At 43.3% G+C, this 22,998-nt stretch overlaps 1 protein-coding gene across 1 annotated transcript in view; it reads left to right on the top strand.

Annotated features, from left to right (window-relative positions):
• The window catches only part of LOC116943525 (melatonin receptor type 1A-A-like), a 47,391-nt gene that overhangs the window by 9,284 nt on the left and 15,109 nt on the right, over positions 1–22,998 (top strand). The window contains exon 2 of the mRNA XM_032956434.2: positions 8,039–8,502. Coding sequence (XP_032812325.2) covers positions 8,039–8,502 — 464 coding nt within the window. The remainder of the gene's footprint in view (positions 1–8,038; positions 8,503–22,998) is intronic.

Raw genomic sequence — 22,998 nt, forward strand, 5'->3', positions numbered from 1 at the left:
TTGCAATGTGTGCCAATATATTCTAATGTGACTAACACGTTTATTTCACCAGTGATATATTGGATTATGGGCATCATCAGGACGATGATGTTATGCATAGATGTTTACGTGCAGAAACCCATATTGAGAGATGAGTATTAAAATACCACAACACATAACACAGATTGTGTGTATTATATTAAGAGTGGTGCACAGCGATGTGGCTCAACATAACAGACAGATCCTTTATTGTTGAACCAGGTGAGAACTCTTCAAGACTTAATCTGTTTGTCGACGGGCACCTGGGTTCGATGGTCAGACACAAGAAGAATAAGACACTTCCACAACCTTTTGTAACATCTGAAAGTTCGGGTAAAATTACTTTAACGCGGCGTATCAACAGAGTTCAACAAGCGAGCAAAATGAAAACAGAAAAAGAACATTGAAGCAAAACCAAGTGATGTAACACAATTACTCGTGAAGGAACGGACGCAGAGAGGTAAACAGCACTGCGCCGTGACACCGCCCCGGCCACGTGAAGCGAGTGCCTTCGACGGACCATTGACAATGAGGCTCTGGGCGAATACGCGATTTCGGCAGACCGCACGGTGACTGTGATTGCCAATGGCTCATTATTATCAGGTCGCCCGAGCACTGCTGAGAGACACAATGCAGAGATTGTACAATTGAGGACAGCGAGGCAATTGCGCAGGTGGTTGCACTCGAGTAAGAGGATGTGATTGAGCAGGTGTTGAGGATCAATGATGGGAAATATCCCGTTGGCTGAGATCAATTCTCTGGCACGCGCCGTGTCCGTCTCGTGCGCATCGGCTGCATTGGCTTCCGATTGCCGAACGAATACATTGCAAGGTCGCACTCATTACACACAAAGTGCTTGCCACAAATGAACCGCAATAACTTGCTGATCTTGTCAAGGAGCATAAACCACCATCACGCGATCTCTTGTGGTCATCCTTGCAGTGGCTTTTGGCTCGCTGTCGAATAAAGATGGTCACTGCATCGCGTACTTTCAGATGCCCTTATGCGGCCGTCTGGAACGCTCTTCCTTCCCACAGTAGGAAGCCACTGAAACGATGCACTTTTACATCTATATTGAAAACTAATTTCTTTAGAACTGCCTTTTGTGTTTAGTGTTTTGCCCTCCCCCTCACCTCCGATTAGCACGATTGACTACGTACGGTGTGAACGAAGTTCAACATACACAGAGAGAGGGGCCAGGCCATGCACGGAGGGCAGGCAGGGGAGTGCGACGTGCGGGAGGGTTCGAGGGGAGCAGACAGATGCCAGTTCCTGGCGCTTGGCTCTGCGAGAGGGGCGCTGAGAGCAGGGGTCACCTGGAGGGTCACCTGGAGGGTTACCTGGAGGGTCGCCAGGAGGGTCGCCAGGAGGGTCACTTGGAGGGTCACCTGGAGGGTCGCCAGGAGGGTCACCTGGAGGGTCGCCAGGAGGGTCACCTGGAGGGTCAGCTTAGGGGTCACCTGGAGGGTCACCAGGAGGGTCACCTTAGGGGTCACCTGGAGGGTCACCTGGAGGGTCACCTGGAGGGTCGCCAGGAGGGTCACCAGGAGGGTCAGCTTAGGGGTCACCTGGAGGGTCACCAGGAGTGTCACCTTAGGGATCACCTGGAGGGTCACCTGGAGGCTCACCTGGAGGGTCACCAGAGGGTCACCTGGAGGGTCGCCAGGAGGGTCACCAGGAGGGTCACCAGGAGGGTCACCTTAGGGGTCACCTGGAGGGTCACCTGGAGGGTCACCAGGAGGGTCACCTGGAGGGTCACCTTAGGGGTCACCTGGAGGGTCGCCAGGAGGGTCACCTGGAGGGTCACCTTAGGGGTCACCTGGAGGGTCACCTGGAGGGTCGCCAGGAGGGTCACCTGGTCAACCCTCAAGGCTGTGTGCGACCCTGCGTGCTGGGCCTGTTGCGGTCATAACTGTTCACCGTTGTGTCGGGTACACGCTGTTGCTGTATCAAGTGTTCACCTGTCCGTGTCACGTGAATGCCACTGTTTTAACAAGCAGCGTTTGTGTGTCGCCACCGGTTGGAGGCTCGAGCCAGTGCAGTTGACTGGCCTGTGGCCCCAAGCGCTGTGAGCTGTGTGTGCGGTGTGAGTCTCCTGCATACAAAGTGTGTGTGTGAAACTGGGTGTTCCTGGTGCCTGACGCGTGCTGGTGTGGCGAATCTGGCAATGTAGTAACTACATACATTGTCTCGCCAACAGATTTGGTTCTTTCTCGGTGTTACAGGCCGCAATGGAGCCTGGCACCCCTGCTATGCGTGTCCGTTCGTCGTTTGTGGGTGGCTCCCCAAAGCACATCACGATCATCATCCTCCTCCTCTAACGTTAAACCTGTCCTGGCCCTCTAGCACGTAGTGGTGCACAAACACAATTTTTGGAGGGCTCGTCCAGGATTCAGTAGACCCTGCCACTGACTTGGATGACATAGGGTGCCAAACGGGTGGATTACACCGGAGCCACCACGTGGCATCAAAGTAAGTGGTAGAGTTGACCTGATTCAGCCAGTTACTGAGGTTGGGAGGTGGTGAGCAGCGACAAACCCCACTCCCCGGCTCGCCATGGAGACCCAGGAAGCCTAGGTGACTGGTGCGGCAGCAGGTCATGGAGGCATGCATTCTAAAAGTTCGTGAGAGAGCAAAGATTAGAGGGGAGAGAGGATGTGTCTGATTATTACCAGAGGCTTAAGCTCAAGCGAAATGGAGAGGGGTTTAAAGTTAACTCCCCCGGGGGGTGGGGAGGGGGGGAGCAAATCCAAAAAGGCAGAGAATTTTACCAAGTTCATCGTTAAATTGCAAAACTACCTAAGCCGGTGTGGTGGGATTGGATCAGGTGGATAAGGCCGATGAAGGCCTGCTTAACATACTGACGTGAGAACAAGCCCTGCAGGTATGCCCAAGGATCTGAGAGTATTCGTCAGGGAAAGGGTACTGGCAGAACAGGTTTTGGCATTTTGTAGATAAGTAATGTCCCAAAGGTCCTAAAATGCCAAAGGACACGAAAAAGTATCCATATATATCAGTATTCATGTAGTCATCCATATAATTGCCCAATCATAATATTTTGGAAAATATTCTGCGAAAATTATTGGATAATCATAAAAAAAAGTCCGCGGCAAATTACATCATTTGAAAATGTAATTGATGACTAGTGTATGTCAGTACAACTCCCACTGTCATTTACTCTGCCCCGTGAACTCTGGCGAGAAAACCATCGACACTTTGTGGCCTCAAATTTCACTCAGCATGGCACGAGCACTGTAGGAACGTCACTGTCGTTTTCGTGGCAAATGACAGATGTTGTTATTTTTGCATTTGCGGAACTCCAGCTAAGTTGGCAAATAAACAAATGTATGATTAAGCTCGGCACAACAAAACAAAGATCGTCTGCGTGATCTTTGGAGAATATTTTGTTAAATACAAGTTTTGTTTTTAACATTGTTCAAAAGCAACTGCAGCATAACCTCAGTTTTGAAGTAAAATAACAGATTAAAATATTCAATAAATATTCCAAATCATGAGACGTTGACTATAAACATGATTAAGTTTAGGAATATGTTTCAGCACAAACATAACTCATTATTAATGTTTTTAGTCGTATAAAAGCTCTTAATTATACCTTTACTGACTTGGAGCTGAAAGGTAATTTTCATTAAAAAATCTAATAATTTCCAAAGCCTACTGTTTTTGGGAAGGGCTGACCCTCTACCTTAGAGTTCATCAAGGAACAATACACTTATTAAATCAATGAGTTTACTCAGTTGCATTCTCCTATGATATATTTAACAGATTTTCTCGGATGGAATGTTTGCTTTGTGTCTGTAACACCAAATGTCAAGTCCGAGTGAACAAGCTACAATTATGCTCTAAATCAATATCATTCTTTGATTCATCCGCGTTTGATGTTGGCTGGTGAGACATTTGCTGAAACGTGTTTTAGGAGTGCATTTCCCCTCCAACTTTGGAGGGTTGTGTGGTATTGGTGCGCAATGCGTTAGTGGTATCGCAATGCATTCGTGTTACCGCAATGCGTTAACATTGCAGATAATCTTCTTTCATTGACCAATTTTAAACATTAGTGCCGCACAATGAGCAATGATTGAAAAGTGTATATCTCTCTAGCTGCGTGTATCTCCCAACCACACCACAAAGCTCGACTTAACTAAGCAAAACATGGGAATAGTGCACTGCAATGATGCTCAAAAAATGCCCTTTAAATAATAAGGCTTTCCTTTAAAAATGTAGGCAATTGCACTTTGAAATCACTGAGATATCATTGCTAAACAATTTCTACTGCAACACAACATGAACAAATGGACAACCGGAAATGTATGTCATTTTTAGTCAGTGGCAACTGAGTTAATAATGTTTGAACTAACAGATTAGAGCAAAAACACGCATATGCGTATTGCCAAAACATGCTGATGTTCATTGTTCACTCATGCATTGCTAAATTTAATCAAAATCTCAATAATGTAGAACGGGTATTACCCAGGTATTAGGATGCCAAAGCAAGCATCCCATACCTGATGATAGTACCATACTTAATACGCAATCTTGTGAATATTGAATGAATGGAAAAGAATGGAAAATAGTTCCTTGTCATGAATCGGTGGAAACCCATCTATGCAGACCGATGCCTGCAAATGTAAAGATGTCCCCTGCCATCATGAAGGACATCGCCAAGTAAAACGCCGGTTATTATTTAAGCAGAAGGCAATTGTTACGTCACCGAGAGGCCGTTTATGTACAAGCAACGAGCCCTCCCCCAGCTCTGGCAGGTCTCTTCACTGGTGGCGCAGGCTCGGCCAACCACAGCCGTGGAGTAAAAGGTGACTGATGAAATCAATTGAGCAGCGTAAGGCCGCTCATTGATTGCATGGTGATTTTGAAATGTAGACCAATGCACCTTTTGCTTTGCCCGGTTTGTGTGACAGACGCACAACAAGGTATCTCCTCCACGTGTGGTTCTCGGCACAATAAAACGAGATTCTCAAAAAAAATGTTTTATAAAAGAGAGCACATGAGTGTTTTTTACGATATGGCACTGGAATAATGAGGCTCTGATCTGCGTGCGGGGTTCAAGTGAGTACTGACGCAGCTTCCGGCATCGTCTGTTCCTTGGCCTCATCCCCTTCCACTGCCTCGCTCACTTCCACAAACGTCACTGGACAAGCAAGTGTCTGGCCAAGCGACAAAGAGTGCTTTGGGGCAAAGAGCAGCAGTAGCTAACATATACTCCAAATGTACTGCAAAGCAAGATATATAAGTGGCTAAAGTATGAATCACACTGGACAGTAAAAAATATTTCCCCATACTGAATACGCAATTAGGTTTTGTAGTCTAAACTCTGACGAATATATTGCCTTATTATAATGGTACTATAAGCCACCCACTCACTATTATTGCAATACCCGCTATGTACAGAGGCAGATTATGTAATAGATACAAAGAAGAATTACAAATGTTTACAGGCGTAAATGATTGTATGCTGCAGTTATCTTATGTTGATGTGTTGCATTCACGTTAATTAACAGTGTTGTACACATTCACTTTAATAAACAGTGTTGTACACATTCACGGTAATGAACAGTGTTGTAGACATTATAACCCTAGAGGACATCTGCGAAGTGGGAAAGGCAAGTGGAGATCTTTAATAAGCCATGCCGATTAAAAAATTTAAATAACAATGTACATTGCAGTAGCTGGAGTCATATTTTAAGCCAACGAGATCACTTGAGATTCATGGGCATTGCGCAATGACATTTTTAAATTCTAAATAATGCCAAAGGTTTAGTATCAAAAACTAAGTGAATGATAATTTTCCACTTATATTTATATTTTCTGTTACAATGCCTACAATTGACCTGTTCCCAGATGAAGAAGATCCTCAAGGATCTTCAAGGATCTTCTTCATTTTTTCCCGTCTATACTGCACACACACAGTGACCCTTCTACACAACAAAAGACAGATTAACTCAGCTCCGCACTCCAATAAAGTCCCCTACATGGCCCCTCCCACACACCCCCCCCCCCCTCAACCTGTATTTAAGCTCGAGGTTCCCAGAACCTCACCACTTGGTGAAGCGATATTGCTGTGACTGGTCCCACCTGAAGACGGAAGCTTGCTTTGCCTCCGAAACGTCGTGTTTTTAATTGTTTCTTTTATTTTATTTCAATTTATTTTAATTTGTTTTACCTACGTGACTTTACCGAATAAAACCAAAGAGTATGAATCCTCGCAGTCACGAAAGCTTCAAATCTAGAATAGGCCAATTGTGCTTGAGAGCTAAATCTCAAAATTGTCTACACGACAATAACCAAGTAAGCACGTTCTTTTTTTTAAATGAGAAATAAATTACAAATATAACACACCCGTTGTTCTGGTGGTGCAGTCGGCAGGTTGAGAGTTCAAATCCTGCTTTGTGGTTGACTTAGTCCATCATCTCTCCAGGGTTGATAAAGTGAGTGAGCACTTTGTGGAAAAGTCGACAGCGGCTGGTCTACGGGTAACTTTCCTTCGCTATATGAATGGGGAATTTCCACCACTGGCTTAGGGCTGTATACAGGAGATGAGCACCATCCCAATATATTTTACCGTTAAAGTACGTATAATAACGTGTAAAATGCCATTCAAGCTCCAGCACACCTTGTGCGTCAAAGCATTTTCCAATTTGACCCTGCGTGGTTTCCAGGGATGTTTTCATCTCTCCGAAGTGTTTTCAGCTTGTGCCGTGTGTTGTTCGGCACGATGTTCGGAAGTTTCGCTCCAAAGTGCTGGGAGCTTCTTCGAGAATTCAATTGGTGAACAACACGTGGTCCAACCAGAAAACACATCAGCAGAGAACCTGTGTATATTATGAAAATAAACCATGCTTCAAATCACTTTAAACTATTGTCATTGTAGTGCGTATATAATGTGTCGCTGCACTCTGATGTAGGAGAAAACATTTATTTAAAAGGAGGCGTTGAAAAGCACAAATTTAGCATAAAATTCACTTGAAAATATTCAACGTCTAACTAAAACTGCAGATGTTCATAATATTATATTGAAATTCTCTTATAATTATAAAATATTAAAATTAATTATAACTATACAAAAATACTTGTAACTTTGTAGTAGAACGAAGCAAAATGGAGAGTACAATTATAACAATCACATATTCATTCCACAGAATGAAAAGCCCTGGACGAATCATTAAAATGAAAATGTTTAATAACAATCATTAAAAAATTAACAAAATTTATGATTCTCCATTCTCCCATGGAGAAGCAAAATGCTCCTTCATGGAATAAATAAAAGGTGACCTTAGTAAATGTAAATAATCAAATAGTTAATAATGAAAATTAATCAAAATTTGTGTTGTTATAACAATTCTATTGTTTATATTTATTTAAAGTTGTGCATTTTGATGTGACGTCACATTTATCAAACCCCCCCTCCCTCCCTCGTCACACATCGTCACAAATGTCTGACCCCCCTCCCCCCCCCCTAGGTGTGTGACGTCATTTATAGACGGCCCCTAAAAATAATATGGTCTGCTGCATTTGATGCATACGTGTATACACGGAGAGTCTTAAACTTCACTGTGGATAACACATGGAGTGAATACGATTAGGCACAACATAGCAAGTCACTTTGTCACAATTATCCCAAGGTATCAACTGTGTTTGTATTTTATATAAGAATATGACATGGCCGTGGTATGAAAGGTATCACAGTGGACGTGAAATCCAGAGGTCCCCCATTCGATCTCCAGGCACGGCAGTTGAGGCAACGGTAAAAGTGTCTTAGATCTGCTGCCTGCATCCACCCAGCAGTGTAAATGGGTGCACCGCGGTCCCTGGGCACGTGGCATGCAGTCGAATAAAGCGCGGGGTCTCTCACCTCTTTTAAAGAAGTCTGGCCAGCGAGGAAGAGTAGGCCAAAACACCAGCTGTGTGAGCACGCGATTGCGCGACTGTACCTTTACCACGACTGGTGACTTCTCTTGACCAACTTAACGGAAGGTCGTGTCGCGTGCAGGCAATGTGTTCGTCGTGAGCCTGGCAGTCGCCGACCTGCTCGTGGCCGTATATCCGTACCCCTTGGTGGTGCAAGCCATCGTCCACGACGGCTGGACCATGGGAGACCTCCACTGCCAGATTAGCGGCTTCTTCATGGGCCTCAGCGTCATCGGCTCGGTCTTCAACATCATGGCCATCGCGCTCAATCGCTACTGCTACATCTGCCACAGCTTCTACTACGACCGCCTGTACGGCACGCGCAAGACGCTGGCCTACGTGTCCGGGGTGTGGCTGCTCACGCTCACGGCCATCCTGCCCAACCTGTTCGTGGGCTCGCTGCAGTACGACGCGCGTGTCTACTCGTGCACGTTCTCGCAGTCGGTGAGCACCGCCTACACCGTCTCCGTGGTGTTCTTCCACTTCCTGCTGCCCATCGGCGTGGTGGTCTTCTGCTACCTGCGCATCTGGGTGCTCGTCATCCAGGTCAGGCTGCCTTGCCTTGCCGCCGCCGCCACCGCCACCCCCCCATCACTTCTCCTCCTTCACGATGAATTTGTTTACCGAGCAAAGCCTCGGCGAGTTCCAAGATTGTTTTTCCCCATGGCCCTGTTAAGTGTGTGTGTTTTGCGCCCGGCAGAAGGCGTTTGCCGTCTGTTGCCCAATCAAGTAATTTGCAAGTATTATTTGTCTTCAAATTTGGACCATGACACCAACGGCGACTATTTTTGTTTATATAGAGTCAATGGCATCTTTAACGGCCGCTGTATTTTATGGTTAACGCACACACACACAGCATTACCCATCCACAATATGGGTTGTTTTTGGGTTAGATCGCGATCTAACCCCCCCAAAACCCCTGTATTATGGATTATATTGGTCACGAAAGCCTGCCGCGTGTTAAACAATATCCAGGGTTGTCACCTCTGAGGTACAAACACATAAACCAGGACATCACGGAATAATAATATCTCTCTGGATACCAGAACAGGGGAGGAGGACTACACTTGCGTTAATTGTCTTTAGTGACGTCTTTTTTTTCTGCCAATCTACCAAAAACGATGTTACCTGGAAAAGAGGACACTGCTGGGGAAACTAGGCCAAGTGGAAAAACGAGGAGTTGTGGTGCTGTCACATTTGACGCAGAAGGAGCATTTGCAGCTCTGTCGGTTGATGCCACCGTCAGTGCCAATCTCATCACCGCTGCCCATTGTCAAGCTCTCAAAGGTGTAACAGACCACAAAGTAGATTTTAATAACCGGTGATGTTTTCTGAGCTTGATGTCAAACACAGGCCTGCTTAATAAAGGATTTATAGAAACACTACATTCAGAATTCTTAATTTGATAAAATGTCACACGAGTGTTGGTTTGTGGCGTGGTGCAAGATTGGTTATCAGACTGCACTTTGAACTGATCCAACTAACATCAGTGGCGAGGAACTATGTATGTATCTATCTATGTATCATTTATAAACTATGTATCTATTAATGTATGTAAGGATCTATGTGTATGTATCTATGTATCTGTGTATGTACAGTGAGGGGAAAAAAAGTATTTGATCCCCTGCTGATTTTGTACATTTGCCCACTGACAAAGAAATGATCAGTCTATAATTTTAATGGTAGGTTTATTTGAACAGTGAAAGACAGAACAACAACAAAAAAATCCATAAAACGCATGTCAAAAATGTTATGAATTGGTTTGCATTTTAATGAGGGAAATAAGTATTTGACCCCTCTGCAAAACATGACTTAGTACTTGGTGGCAAAACCCTTGTTGGCAATCACAGAGGTCAGACGTTTCTTGTAGTTGGCCACCAGCTTTGCACACATCTCAGGAGGGAGTTTTGTCCCACTCTTCTTTGCAGATCTTCTTCAAGTCATTAAGGTTTCGAGGCTGACGTTTGGCAACTCGAACCTTCAGCTCCCTCCACAGATTTGCTATGGGATTAAGGTCTGGAGACTGGCTAGGCCACTCCAGGACATTAATGTGCTTCTTCTTGAGCCACTCCTTTGTTGCTTTGGCCGTGTGTTTTTGGTCATTGTCATGCTGGAATACCCATCCACGACCCATTTTCAATGCCCTGGCTGAGGGAAGGAGGTTCTCACCCAAGATGTGACGGTACATGGCCCCGTCTATCGTCCCTTTGATGCGGTGAAGTTGTCCTGTTCCCTTAGGAGAAAAACACCCCCAAAGCATAATGTTTCCACCTCCATGTTTGACGGTGGGGATGGTGTTCTTGGGGTCATAGGCAGCATTCCTCCTCCAAACACCGCGAGTTGAGTTGATGCCAAAGAGCTCCATTTTGATCTCATCTGACCACAACACTTTCACCCAGTTGTCCTCTGAATCATTCCGATGTTCATTGCAAACTTCAGACGGGCATGTATATGTGCTTTCTTGAGGAGGAAGACCTTGCGGGCGCTGCAGGATTTCAGTCCTTCACGCCGTAGTGTGTTACCAATTGTTTTCTTGGTGATTATGGTCCCAGATGCCTTGAGATCATTGACAATATCCTCCCGTGTAGTTCTGGGCTGATTCCTCACCGTTCTCATGATCATTGCAACTCCACGAGGTGAGATCTTGCATGGAGCCCCAGGCCGAGGGAGATTGACAGTTATTTTGTGTTTCTTCCATTTTTGAATAATCGCAACAACTGTTGTCACCTTCTCACCAAGCTGCTTGGCAATGGTCTTGTAGCCTATTCCAGTCTTGTGTAGGTCTACAATCTTGTCCCTGACATCCTTGGAGAGATCTTTGGTCTTGGCCATGGTGGAGAGTTTAGAATCTGATTGATTGATTGCTTCTGTGGACAGGTGTCTTTTTTACAGGTAACAAGCTGAGATTAGGAGCACTCCCTTTAAGAGTGTGCTCCTAATCTCAGCTCGTTACCTGTATAAAAGACACCTGGGAGCCAGAAATCTTTCTGATTGAGAGGGGGTCAAATACTTATTTCCCTCATCAAAATGCAAATCAATTTATAACATTTTTGACATGCGTTTTTCTGGATTTTGTTGTTGTTATTCTGTCTCTCACTGTTCAAATAAACCTGCCATTAAAATTATAGACTGATCATTTCTTTGTCAGTGGGCAAACGTACAAAATCAGCAGGGGATCAAATACTTGTTTTTCCTCACTGTACATGATCTACCCTCGCGCGCTGGGCAGCCTGGGCGAGGTGGGAGGTCGTTCACCAACTGTGGCGTCGCCATTCATTCCGCTGGGTGGACAAAGATGGGTCAAGTGAAGAAAGCTGCTCAACAGTTTCAACTGCCCCGCCAGGGCACTGAGCCGCCGTTCTGTGTGTTGCACGTCCAGTGTGCTGAGCCATGACACCGAGGTGTCGTGGTGCGCCACATTGGGGGTTTCAACCAGGAAACACAGGAACGAGAGTGAAAATCGCGTATAGAGAGAGAGAGAGAGTGTATGTGTTCGCAGCGGGTTGTAGTTGTGCGGGCGCTGTCTGTGAAATGCTAGGTGGTTTTCTTGATATGTGCAGCGCGGTGGTTTTCAAAAGCTTTGAATCGATTGGGACAATTCAATTGATTCTTGTTTCTGTATAGTTATTTAAGGTGTCACAGTCAGGATCGAGAGTTGTGGGAAATATTGATCAAAAGGCAGAGTAGGGTGGCAGTTGAGAACAGGACTTTTTTTACAAACCGGTAATTTGGTTTACTGAAACGTGGTCAACAACTCCATTAGCCAGACAACTTGTTGGTGCAATCTGTGTGGGTAAATGCCGAACGTATTTTGAAAGATCCGTGTGTCCATGTTCGAAATGTGTGGTGTGCCTTTCTGCACCATAGCTCAAATGTAAGACATAAACATGTCTCCATGGAAACCATGTCTTATATGCTCTTGGAGAATCATCTGGAGGTCGCTGGTTTGACCTCCTCGCATCTTTCCACCGAGCAGTTTCTGAATGGGTGCAGTTAGTTAAACGGCAGGTCACATGTAGTGGGCATGTTGGCCAAAACAATCTGGCTACCATGGAAGAGTAGGCCAAATACCCTCCAGAGGAGCTTCTCCTGAATGGAGGCCCTTTTTGCCAGCAGTGACATGCAAATGCAATTTTATATCCTCAGTAGACTTTGGGTACTTCGTATTTTAGATTTAAATATTGATAAATATTATAAATTGGTCTAATTTGTATAAGCATTGCCATGGTAACCACCAACAACCTAACAACCGGAGGTCATGCGTTGTGAGAAAATATACTCTTTTCTTCCCAGAATATATCCCAGTTTATTTCTACCTACGTGACTTTACCGAAAGAACCAAAGAGTATGTATATCTCAGTTTCGTTTGGTACCTCAGAGTCAGCAACCCTCTGTGGAGGAGTAGCTTTCATTTCAGTAAAGAAGAACAACCACGAGCAACGTTTTGTGATGCACAGTGCAGTGAAACCGTTACCGTGTTTACACCACTACTGCATTGTATGCATGAATATATACTGTTCATTTGATGTACCATATTATAAGCACAAAATACATGACAAACTCATCTTAAACCCAGCTTGGAATATTTTAAATCAATAATTTTGAGATCTGTATCAATCCACTGCTGGATGAAGGCTTCCCCATGCCCCTGGGGGTTATATGACTGCAGTTCACTTCCTGCTCAGTGTCAAGTGTTTGATTGGGGGGCCCAGGATGGGTTCAGATATTACGTAGCCAACTAGATAGCACAGCCGGACACGTACGGTGTAAAAAAAGTGCAACGTCCATAGATACATACACAGATACATACACAGATACATAGATACATACACAGATACATACACAGATACATAGATACATACACAGATACATAAACAGATACATAGATACATACACAGATACATAGATACATACACAGATACATACACAGATACATACACAGATACACAGATACATACACAGATACATACACAGATACATAGATACATACACAGACACATACAGAGATACATACAGAGATACATACACAGATACATAGATACATACACAGATACATAGATACATAGATGCATACACAGATACATACACAGTTACATAGATACATACACAGATACTTAGATACAGATACATACACAGATACTTAGATACATACACAGATACTTAGATACATACACAGATACATATACAGATACACAGATACATAGATACATATACAGATACATAGATACATACACAGATACATATATACAGTGAGGGGAAACAAGTATTTGATCCCCTGCTGATTTTGTACGTTTGCCCACTGACGAAGAAATGATCAGTCTATAATTTTAATGGTAGGTTTATTTGAACAGTGAGAGACAGAATAACAACAAGAAAATCCAGAAAAACGCATGTCAAAAATGTTATAAATTGATTTGCATTTTAATGAGGGAAATAAGTATTTGACCCCCTCTCAATCAGAAAGATTTCTGGCTCCCGGGTGTCTTATATATAGGTAGCAAGCTGAGAATAGGAGCACACTCTTAAAGGGAGTGCTCCCAATCTCAGGTTGTTACCTGTATAAAAGACACCTGTCTACAGAAGCAATCAATCAATCAGATTCTAAACTCTCCACCATGGCCAAGACCAAAGATCTCTCCAAGGATGTCAGGGACAAGATTGTAGACTTACACAAGGCTGGAATGGGCTACAAGACCATTACCAAGCAGCTTGGTGAGAAGGTGACAACAGTTGGTGCGATTATTCGCAAATGGAAGAAACACAAAAGAACTGTCAATCTCCCTCGGCCTGGGGCTCCATGCAAGATCTCACCTCGTGGAGTTGCAATGATCATGAGAACGGTGAGGAATCAGCCCAGAACTACACGGGAGGATCTTGTCAATGATCTCAAGGCAGCTGGGACCATAGTCACCTAGAAAACAATTGGTAACACACTATGCCGTGAAGGACTGAAATCCTGCAGCGCTCGCAAGGTCCCCCTGCTCAAGAAAGCACATATACATGCCCGTCTGAAGTTTGCCAATGAACATCTGAATGATTCATTGGACAACTGCGTGAAAGTGTTGTGGTCAGATGAGACCAAAATGGAGCTCTTTGGCATCAATCAAATCGCCGTGTTTGGAGGAGGAGGAATGCTGCCTATGACCCCAAGAACACCATCCCCACCGTCAAACATGGAGGTGGAAACATTATGCTTTGGGGGTGTTTTTCTGCTAAGGGGACAGGACAACTTCACCGCATCAAAGGGACGATACACGGGGCCATGTACCGTCAAATCTTGGGTGAGAACCTCCTTCCCTCAGCCAGGGCATTGAAAATGGGTCGTGGATGGGTATTCCAGCATGACAATGACCCAAAACACACGGCCAAGGCAACAAAGGAGTGGCTCAAGAAGAAGCACATTAATGTCCTGGAGTGGCCTTACCAGTCTCCAGACCTTAATCCCATAGAAAATCTGTGGAGGGAGCTGAAGGTTCGAGTTGCCGAACGTCAGCCTCGAAACCTTAATGACTTGGAGAAGATCTGCAAAGAGGAGTGGGAGAAACTCCCTCCTGAGATGTGTGCAAAGCTGGTGGCCAACTACAAGAAACGTCTGACCTCTGTGATTGCCAACAAGGGTTTTGCCACCAAGTACTAAGTCATGTTTTGCAGAGGGGTCAAATACTTATTTCCCTCATTAAAATGCAAATCAATTCATAACATTTTTGACATGCGTTTTTTTGGATTTTTGTTGTTATTCTGTCTCTCACTGTTCAAATACACCTACCATTAAAATTATAGACTGTTCATTTCTTTGTCAGTGGGCAAACGTACAAAATCAGCAGGGGATCAAATACTTTTTTCCCTCACTGTATTCTCTAGAGGAGCTCTTGAGAGCCCCCTCGAGTGAACAACGGTGGGATTTGTAATGCAAGAGTAAAAAACACATAACGTGGGTTCGGATTAGAATGTTGTAAGCTGTATGGAGTTTTCATCACTGCGCTATGAAACCAGGGATCCAAGTTGGATTCTCGGCCAAGGCTAACGTCAGTGATGAGGGACATCTAAGCCAGAATTATCAAGTATGGTGAGCTCACGTTGCATTGTCCAGCAGTGGATTGACAAAGAGCTGAACACTGTCATCATTATTTATTTTACATGGTTTTTGAGGCTTCATCACTTATGTGCAAACTTTTACTTATACATAAAAATGAACGTTTTATCAAAAATACATCACAATTTAATTCTGAATTATTTCACAAAATCGATGTAAACAACAACAACAAAGTTGTGTGCAAACTGACAGCCATTTTGCACAAAAGGTCATTCCTTGAGTGGTTTGGGAATTAAATACGCTAATGACTCTGCATTAAGCTCCAATTTGCATTGGGTTTTCAATGACATTGGGTTTTCAATGACAAACCAGTTTAAATTTGAATCATGCCAAAAACATAGTGGAAATTCACGATTTAAAACCCTCCCCATGTTTTTTGAAGTAATCCTCTTATCCCAGTATATTACCATGCCTTTTCAACTTCCTAATTTGATTCTTTACGAAGGAAATAATTCCTGAATCCACAATCCTGCTTTCCAGGAGTGTACTCCCTAAAATTGTGAAGATTTTAATTTAAATGTGGCATTTTAAAAAGGATTTTATTTAATTTACCATTTCAAGATGCCACATTCGCATATTTGCCCTGCATCAACTGAACTGCAGCTATTTCTGCAATTTCACACATGATAAAATAATGATTGCTTTTTTAAAGACACAAATGGCTTAGAGCAAAGGAGAGAGTGTTCTGTTAGCACTGTAATGATCATTGCATGTTACTGGGGGAAGTTGATTAGTACTCGATCTAAAGAACATAAATGTGCATGTTATCACTTGTCGCCTCCTTAACATAATCGATGTCAGATTAATAAAAACAAATCTCCATCCATGTCATGATGCTCCCCACTTACATAAACCTGCACTCACCAGTACGCTGAAGTGTGGATAAATAACCACCACGACCACAGGGCATAGCGAGGTCCTCATCTAGCAGTGGATTGAAAAACGGCTCTGTATGTAGACGTAGCGGGTCTGCCCTGTGCCCTCTCCTCCCATCGTGAATCATTGCGAGGGGGAGAGGTCGGCTAAATAGACAACAACAACAACAGCAATAACAACAACAATTAAAAACTATAAAGTTCGGAGACGGTGAGTAGAGACTCTGCATTGTGTTCTGCTCTCCGGAGAAGTGGGGCGACTCCACAACAGATGAGTCCTGGGGGTTTGTGAAAGGGGCGAAAGTCTTCTTCAGAAGGGCAAATGCGTATCTGCAATAGCGACCAGAGCCATCCTCTGCGTCACTACACCACAGCTCAATTCCTCAGTCCAAAGTCTTCCCAAATCTAAATTAGGTGCGTGCCTCGTGGAGCTCTGCGTCGAATCCGCGATCACCACCGCCTTCTCTGAATAATAATGAAACAAACGCACCTGGTTATCCCTAGCTATTAGCAGAGTGCACAAGTATACGTGTGATTAATCACGGGTGAGCTCACACCGGCTACATACACTACGCAATATGCGCTATTGCTTACTCTAAACCTAAATTTTGATTTAAAGCTTTCGTGACTGCAGTAATTCATAATCTTAGCTCTTTCGGTAAAGTCACGTTGAAGGGAAACAATAAAATAATAAAAAATATATAAAACAATAAAAATTCTCACGACGTTTCGACCATAACGCAAACGGTCATCATCAGGTGTGAAAACCAACGGCAAGAAACATTTTAAAGAAGTGGCGGTTAGCGTTTATTAATTTATTTTTTTATTGCGGTGCATTTATTTATTTTTCGTCTCCCCCCTCATCTTTTCAGAACATAGATGGACTCGTCCTTCTAAATAAACTGCCAAATCGCTGCCCGTGGGGCTGGCGTTTTTTTTAATAAATAAATAAATGCACCGTTTAAAAATAAATAAATACAAACCGCCACTTCTTTAAAATGTTTCTTGCCGTTGGTTTTTCACACCTGATGCCTGATGATGACCGTTTGCGTTATGGTCGAAACGTGGTGAGAATTTTTATTGTTTTATATATTTTTATTATTTTATTGTTTCCCTTCAACCTGACTTCACCGAAAGAGCTAAGAATATACTCTAAACCTATTTTTTCTTGATTAAAGTCAACTCTACAAAATACGAAATCTGTCGGTGATACAGTACAGGGGCACCCTGTGCGCCCTCTTGCTGTTCTGAGAAAAGTGAATTAAACCCAAAATATTTACTACTCATGAATGTTCGGTGGATCTTATGCGACACATGGGAGCTGAAGACAACTGTTTATTCTGTCAGCTTTTTAAAGGTTGAAGGCTTGTCGGAACGTGGAGACAAATTGCACTGAGCTGGAACGCTAACCAAAAATAACCACAGTGGCCTTCCAAACCTAAATACAATTGTCCTACAAATGTCAGCAGATTCAGCATATTCGTGTTTAGTTATGCATCTTTTTAGGACCGTGGGAAGCTGTGCTGTCAACTGTCGCCTATTACAGTAATTTCTAATGACCAGTGATGGATTTTTTACTGCCAAAGCTCCGTTATGAGGACATTTCTTGGCAGGTGCTCTAATGACAATATTATTACTGCAGTTATTTAGAAAAATTTCGGATTACTTCTGCACAGCTTCTAATAAGCCCCGAAAAAGAACAGCGTGGGTTTTGCATCACCTGGAATAACGAGATTCCACCTGGCTTAAGATGACAAATCACAGTTGGAAATGAACACAAAATATACATTGTGCCAATATTGACGTTCACATCTTCCTGCACTGAAGAAAAAAAATATTCTCCGAATAAGAAATTAGCTTTGACAACCAATTTTTGACAACTCTTTGATTAGAACTGCTTTTTGTGTTAAGTTTGTTGTCCATCCCCCGCACCTCCGATTTACACGGTTTGAAACCAGATCAACATACGGTACATACTTACAACATTAACACGTAAGGTACTAATATTTTAAAACCACACTAATGATGACACAGTGAAAGTCCATTTAATTTCAATGCTTCGGGTACCAGGATTTATGAAATCAATGCTTGTCGCTGCAAATCTTAGTGATTAAATTTTACTCATTTAAGCTCTTGACAAATATAGTTTCGCGACAAATAATGTTAATGTAACCACAAATATCTGGGAATTAGTGGTAACTGAAGGACATTTTTGTGGTGTTTTGGAACTGTGTGTACTATGATTTCGTGATACTACAACTTACCCTATAAGATAATATCCACAATAATCATTCCGTCCGTTTTTCAAAATATTGTTGTGTGGTTATTGTTTCTCTTTTTTTGTCAAATGTGGTGTGTTCTGACAAAATATATATATGAAATAACATACTCAGTAATTAACGTTGTAAAGAGCTATTATCCAATCAATTAAGCTTTGCTAAATGTTTTATAGAGCAATTGACATAGTAATTATGTGAAGTAATTATATGTTCATTGAATGATAATTTATTTATTGTGTAACTGACAACCGCATGCAGTATTCGAGTTTTAGGTTGTGAAGTTAAACGCTTATAAAACAGGGTGACAGAATTATGTTAAGTGAACTGCAGCAGTTAAAGTATTTCTAGGAGTGTTTATTCCTACTAAAATTACAGCAAAGCACACAAACAATGCAATAAAAACGTGAAAGAGTTGTACATTTATGTGATATTGTGACAATCGTCATATCATCAAAGGTGATAGTGCAGCAAATCGACTAAACTCTGACTCAAGTCAAACTGCCATGGGGCGACTGTTTCCCTTGAGAAAAGCCGCCAATTATTCTTACTACCAGAATGAGGTCTCCCGATCCAAACAGACTTCGTTTTAAGCTTAAAAGTCACTTCTGAAAAAAACACCTCATTCGATCCGTCCCAAAAAGCAGTTATAGACAATTCTATTGCGTCTCACATCGTATAAATAGTCTGCACCTTTGATCACCGTGATCACGGTAACATTACAATCAACGTATATGTTAAATAGCTGGAGTTGCGGAGTGGGAAAAGTGTTTTTGACCGTTAGAGATTTCGGTGTAAAACAATTATTCGTTTGTGAAAACATCCCATTTATTTACAACTATGGATTTTTTAGAAAACGTGTAATGCATTGGGGTTTTGAATGTCATAAATAAATAATCTAATAAACGAATACTTCCTATCAAGATTAATGCATAATGCTTTATAAAATACTCGAAGCACTGTGCCACATGTTACATTGTAATGTATGAGTTATGCAATGTTGTACAAATATTAATTTTATTAAAATCACTGACATTGTCACGAGAAAGTCCATGCTATACCTAATCATTATAAAGTTATGAAAGCACTTCTGAATTATCGCAGTTTGTTATGGATATTTTAAACAAACGTAAGCCTGACAGCAGGCAGAGGTCTATTGGAAAGAATATCAATGCATTGCCAGATGAACATTCTCACTTCGCAAACAATACATTTCACTTTCCATCTGCAGTGTGTGTTCACTATTGTGCTATTATACATTCCGATCCAAACAGGTGACAAACCACCCATCCCAAAATCAGAAGATTTTCAATTTCAATGCTGGTAGGGCACCATCTCAGCTCATCATTCCTCTGGGATGCAACAAAACGACTCCTTTGTGGGACGTCAGCAATGGGTGTCTGGTGATTCAGGAGGCAAATACCGTGTCAAGAGGAATAATTTAGGAGCACCGAGATCCTGGTTTCAATTTAGGTTTGGTCACAAGAGATTAAACTCTCATCTCAAGTGCAGTGAGTTAACGGTTTTACATACTGGTAGCCAATGATTACACACATTCCATTCCATATACCACTTCATTCGGAATATTCCTGCTCCGAGAATTAAACAATATATTATTCATAGACATGTGATAGACACTCATGTCAGGGCATATAAAAGGAGGATGTATTCCCTACAGGTGGATAGAGACCTCTTGCAGTGTCTTAACAATTAGCTCTTAGTCATCCACGACTGTTCTCTGGCACACACAAATGCATTCCTCACCGTATGGGTTCCAAAAAACGATTATGTCTCATAACAAAGCACCCTTGTAATGGCTTGCTATGTTACGGTGCTGTAGAAATTGTCGAAGTTATTATGCTTATTGTTATTATTTGCAACACACGTGGTCTCAAGTTGAATTAATTATCGGCTTACGCCGAAATAATATTGAGGCTGTCTCGGCACTGGAAACCTCCAAATTGGCCTCACAAAGTTAAGTAATTGACGGTCACTATTTCAGATAGTCTCCACTGCCAGTTATTTAAATGTTACCAATTAATCAGAGCAATGCAGATGTCTGGGTATGATTTCAAAGCCAAGTGGGCAATTAGCCATTGGTGTTGCCATGTTGAGTTGGGCAAGGCAGCCCACGAAGGGGTTTAACTTGTGGAGGGCCAGCACCACATTGGGCTCTGCATCCCCTCTCCATCGTTGAGGGCTGCAGTTGGGGCCTCCAGTCATATTGAGTATAAAGTTGTTTACCACAACACTCGATTTATTTCCCCCTTATGGTTTAACCGACACAGTGCCAACTCTGTGTTAAAATAGCTTCTTGTCAAAGCATTATATTACTTGCAGAAACAGGACAAAAGACATTCAATTGGGTGACATGATCATTTGGAGTGCTCTCAGTGCTTTATGTTGTATATGTGGGTGTGTGAAAATTGATGAAAAATAATGAAAATTAAATGAAATTCGAAATGTGCATAATTAATACGAAATTATGTTAATTCGTGTAATTATGCGTATAACTATGCTAATTAGAGAGGTAATCGTATTAATTCATACGAGTGGGTGTGGTTGTGTTAATGATAGCCTTTATGATAATCAGGCCCCACCTCGTTGACGAGGTGGGGTTATCAATCAGGATAACGCAATCAATCGTGTGCAGTTACGCTAGTGTCAATTCGGCCTCGTTGTCTAACTTCGTATCATTGATCAGCATAATACAATGATTATCGCTTTAACACTCCCCGAGTGTTCATATTTTAGGTCCCAAGTTCAGATCATTCGCTTTAGTTTAATGAGTGTGGATTGGTGTGTTTATAGTTTAGGTTCCCGAGTTCATATCTCATCGCAGGATACAGGTCTTATGCAAAAATTTCAGGAAAGAATCCCACGACCACTTCTGTATTAATCAATTTATTTTCTAATTAAACCTTAACTATAATATGTATGTGAACTCTCAATCTCGGAACTTCAACACAGTATCCACACGGTATCAAGACAGTATCATCAACGACTGTACGATTTCACTTTGATAACACATGGACCCCGCATAAAGCGATTGCTGTTAGTGAGAGAGTCAGAACATGCCAATGCTATGCTACACAAAAGCTTATACATTATAATATGAACGATCATTATGCTTGAAATGGTCAGCACATTATCACAGGCGATTGATTAACCTGCAACGGTATTCATATAAAAAGACAATCAAACAGTTATTATTTCCAAAGGCATAAATGTAACAACAGATCCACCGGACAGACTATAAGACTACCGAAATGGCTTATGTGTGAGGGTGTGCGGCGGAACGTGTTCTCTCACGGGAGATTAATTAATTCGTGAATAAGATTGTATGATCAGAAAATCGGTTTAGCACGATTCCTCTCCGGGAGCGTAGCTCCGTGGCGAAGGTGCCAAGGGTTAATTCGTACTGATGGATCGGTTGGTAACTTATGCGATTAGAAGTACAGTCCAAAACAAAATATCAAAGAGGAAAATTACGAATATACTTATAAACGACTGACTGTTATCACACGATCGATGCTTCCACGGCCAGATGGTTCACGGACTTGAGTGTTCGCTTCTGGTTAAGGACCCGTGTATGTTTGAGTGATATGAATTGTCTTGAATAGTCAGTGTTTGGAATTAATTATTTGCGTTAACATACGCCGAAGTTGGCATCGCTTGTAGGAGAAATAGACTTGCTCCCTTTAGAGCGGTGAGGCGTGTGGGAGTGCATCATACGTATCGGCGCCCTCCTCCACGCGGCAGCCAGCCTCTGTCCACGGGGGAGAGTTGCTTGATCGCTCTCAGTGCTGCTCAGTGGACACCTCTCTCCACTGCTGGATGAGCTGCGCGATCACGCTCGTGCTGGTTCGCTGACAGCAGTTTCTCTCCGCTGCTGGATGAGCTGCATCAGCACGCTCCCTCTCTCTGTGTGGAGAACTCGAACGTACTCGTTGCTGGTTTGCTGAAAGCAGGTTTTTCTCCACTGCTGGATGCCTCAAGTCGCACGTGCTCTTGCTCTGGTTTGCAGAAGCTCTTGCTTGGTGCGTCAGTCGCTCTGCAGCTGGACTCAATGTAGAATAATCTTCCAGCAATACTCTGTCTTTCAGCTCTTGGAAATCACACTAGGTGACGCCTCACTACCCTGCGAGTCTTGCCAACGTCAGTGGGTAGCGACGGGGCCACTTTGGCCTCTGCTCGCCGCCCCCTGCTCTGCAGCTCGCCGGCTGGCGACCTGTTGCTCTCGTTCCCGATTGGAACTGCTCCTGACCCGACCCACTGGTCGAACTCCCCCGAGTTCCGACCCCTCCGAGTCGAACTCCCCGAGTTTCGACCCCCCTGGTCGAACTCCCCGAGTTCCGACCTCCTCCGAGTCGAACTCCCCGAGTTCCGACCCCCCTGGTCGAACTCCCCGAGTTCCGACCTCCTCCGAGTCGAACTCCCCGAGTTCCGACCCCCCTGGTCGAACTCCCCGAGTTCCGACCTCCTCCGAGTCGAGCTGTCTCCCGAGAGTCGACCCCCCGGTCGAACTCTGGTGAGCCGACCCCCCCCGGTCGAACTCTGGTGAGCTGACCCTCTCCTGTCGAACTGAGGTTTCAATGCTCAGGATCCTCTTTTTATGCCCAAAAATCCCTTCACTCGGATCCTGGCCCACAAGGTGGGGTTTCTTTCGATTTTTGCTGTGTCAGGATTTGTCCGTATGTATCTGCGTCCGTGTGTGTGTCCGTACATGTGTCAGTGTGTGTCCTTGTGTGGATCACCCACGGTATATTCCGTTGTCATACTCCTACCATAAAACCCA

The sequence above is a fragment of the Petromyzon marinus genome, chromosome 18, assembly GCF_048934315.1.
Source record: "Petromyzon marinus isolate PM22_M1 ecotype Great Lakes invasive population chromosome 18, UKy_Petmar_22M1.pri1.0, whole genome shotgun sequence".
In the NCBI taxonomy this organism is placed as follows: domain Eukaryota; kingdom Metazoa; phylum Chordata; class Hyperoartia; order Petromyzontiformes; family Petromyzontidae; genus Petromyzon; species Petromyzon marinus.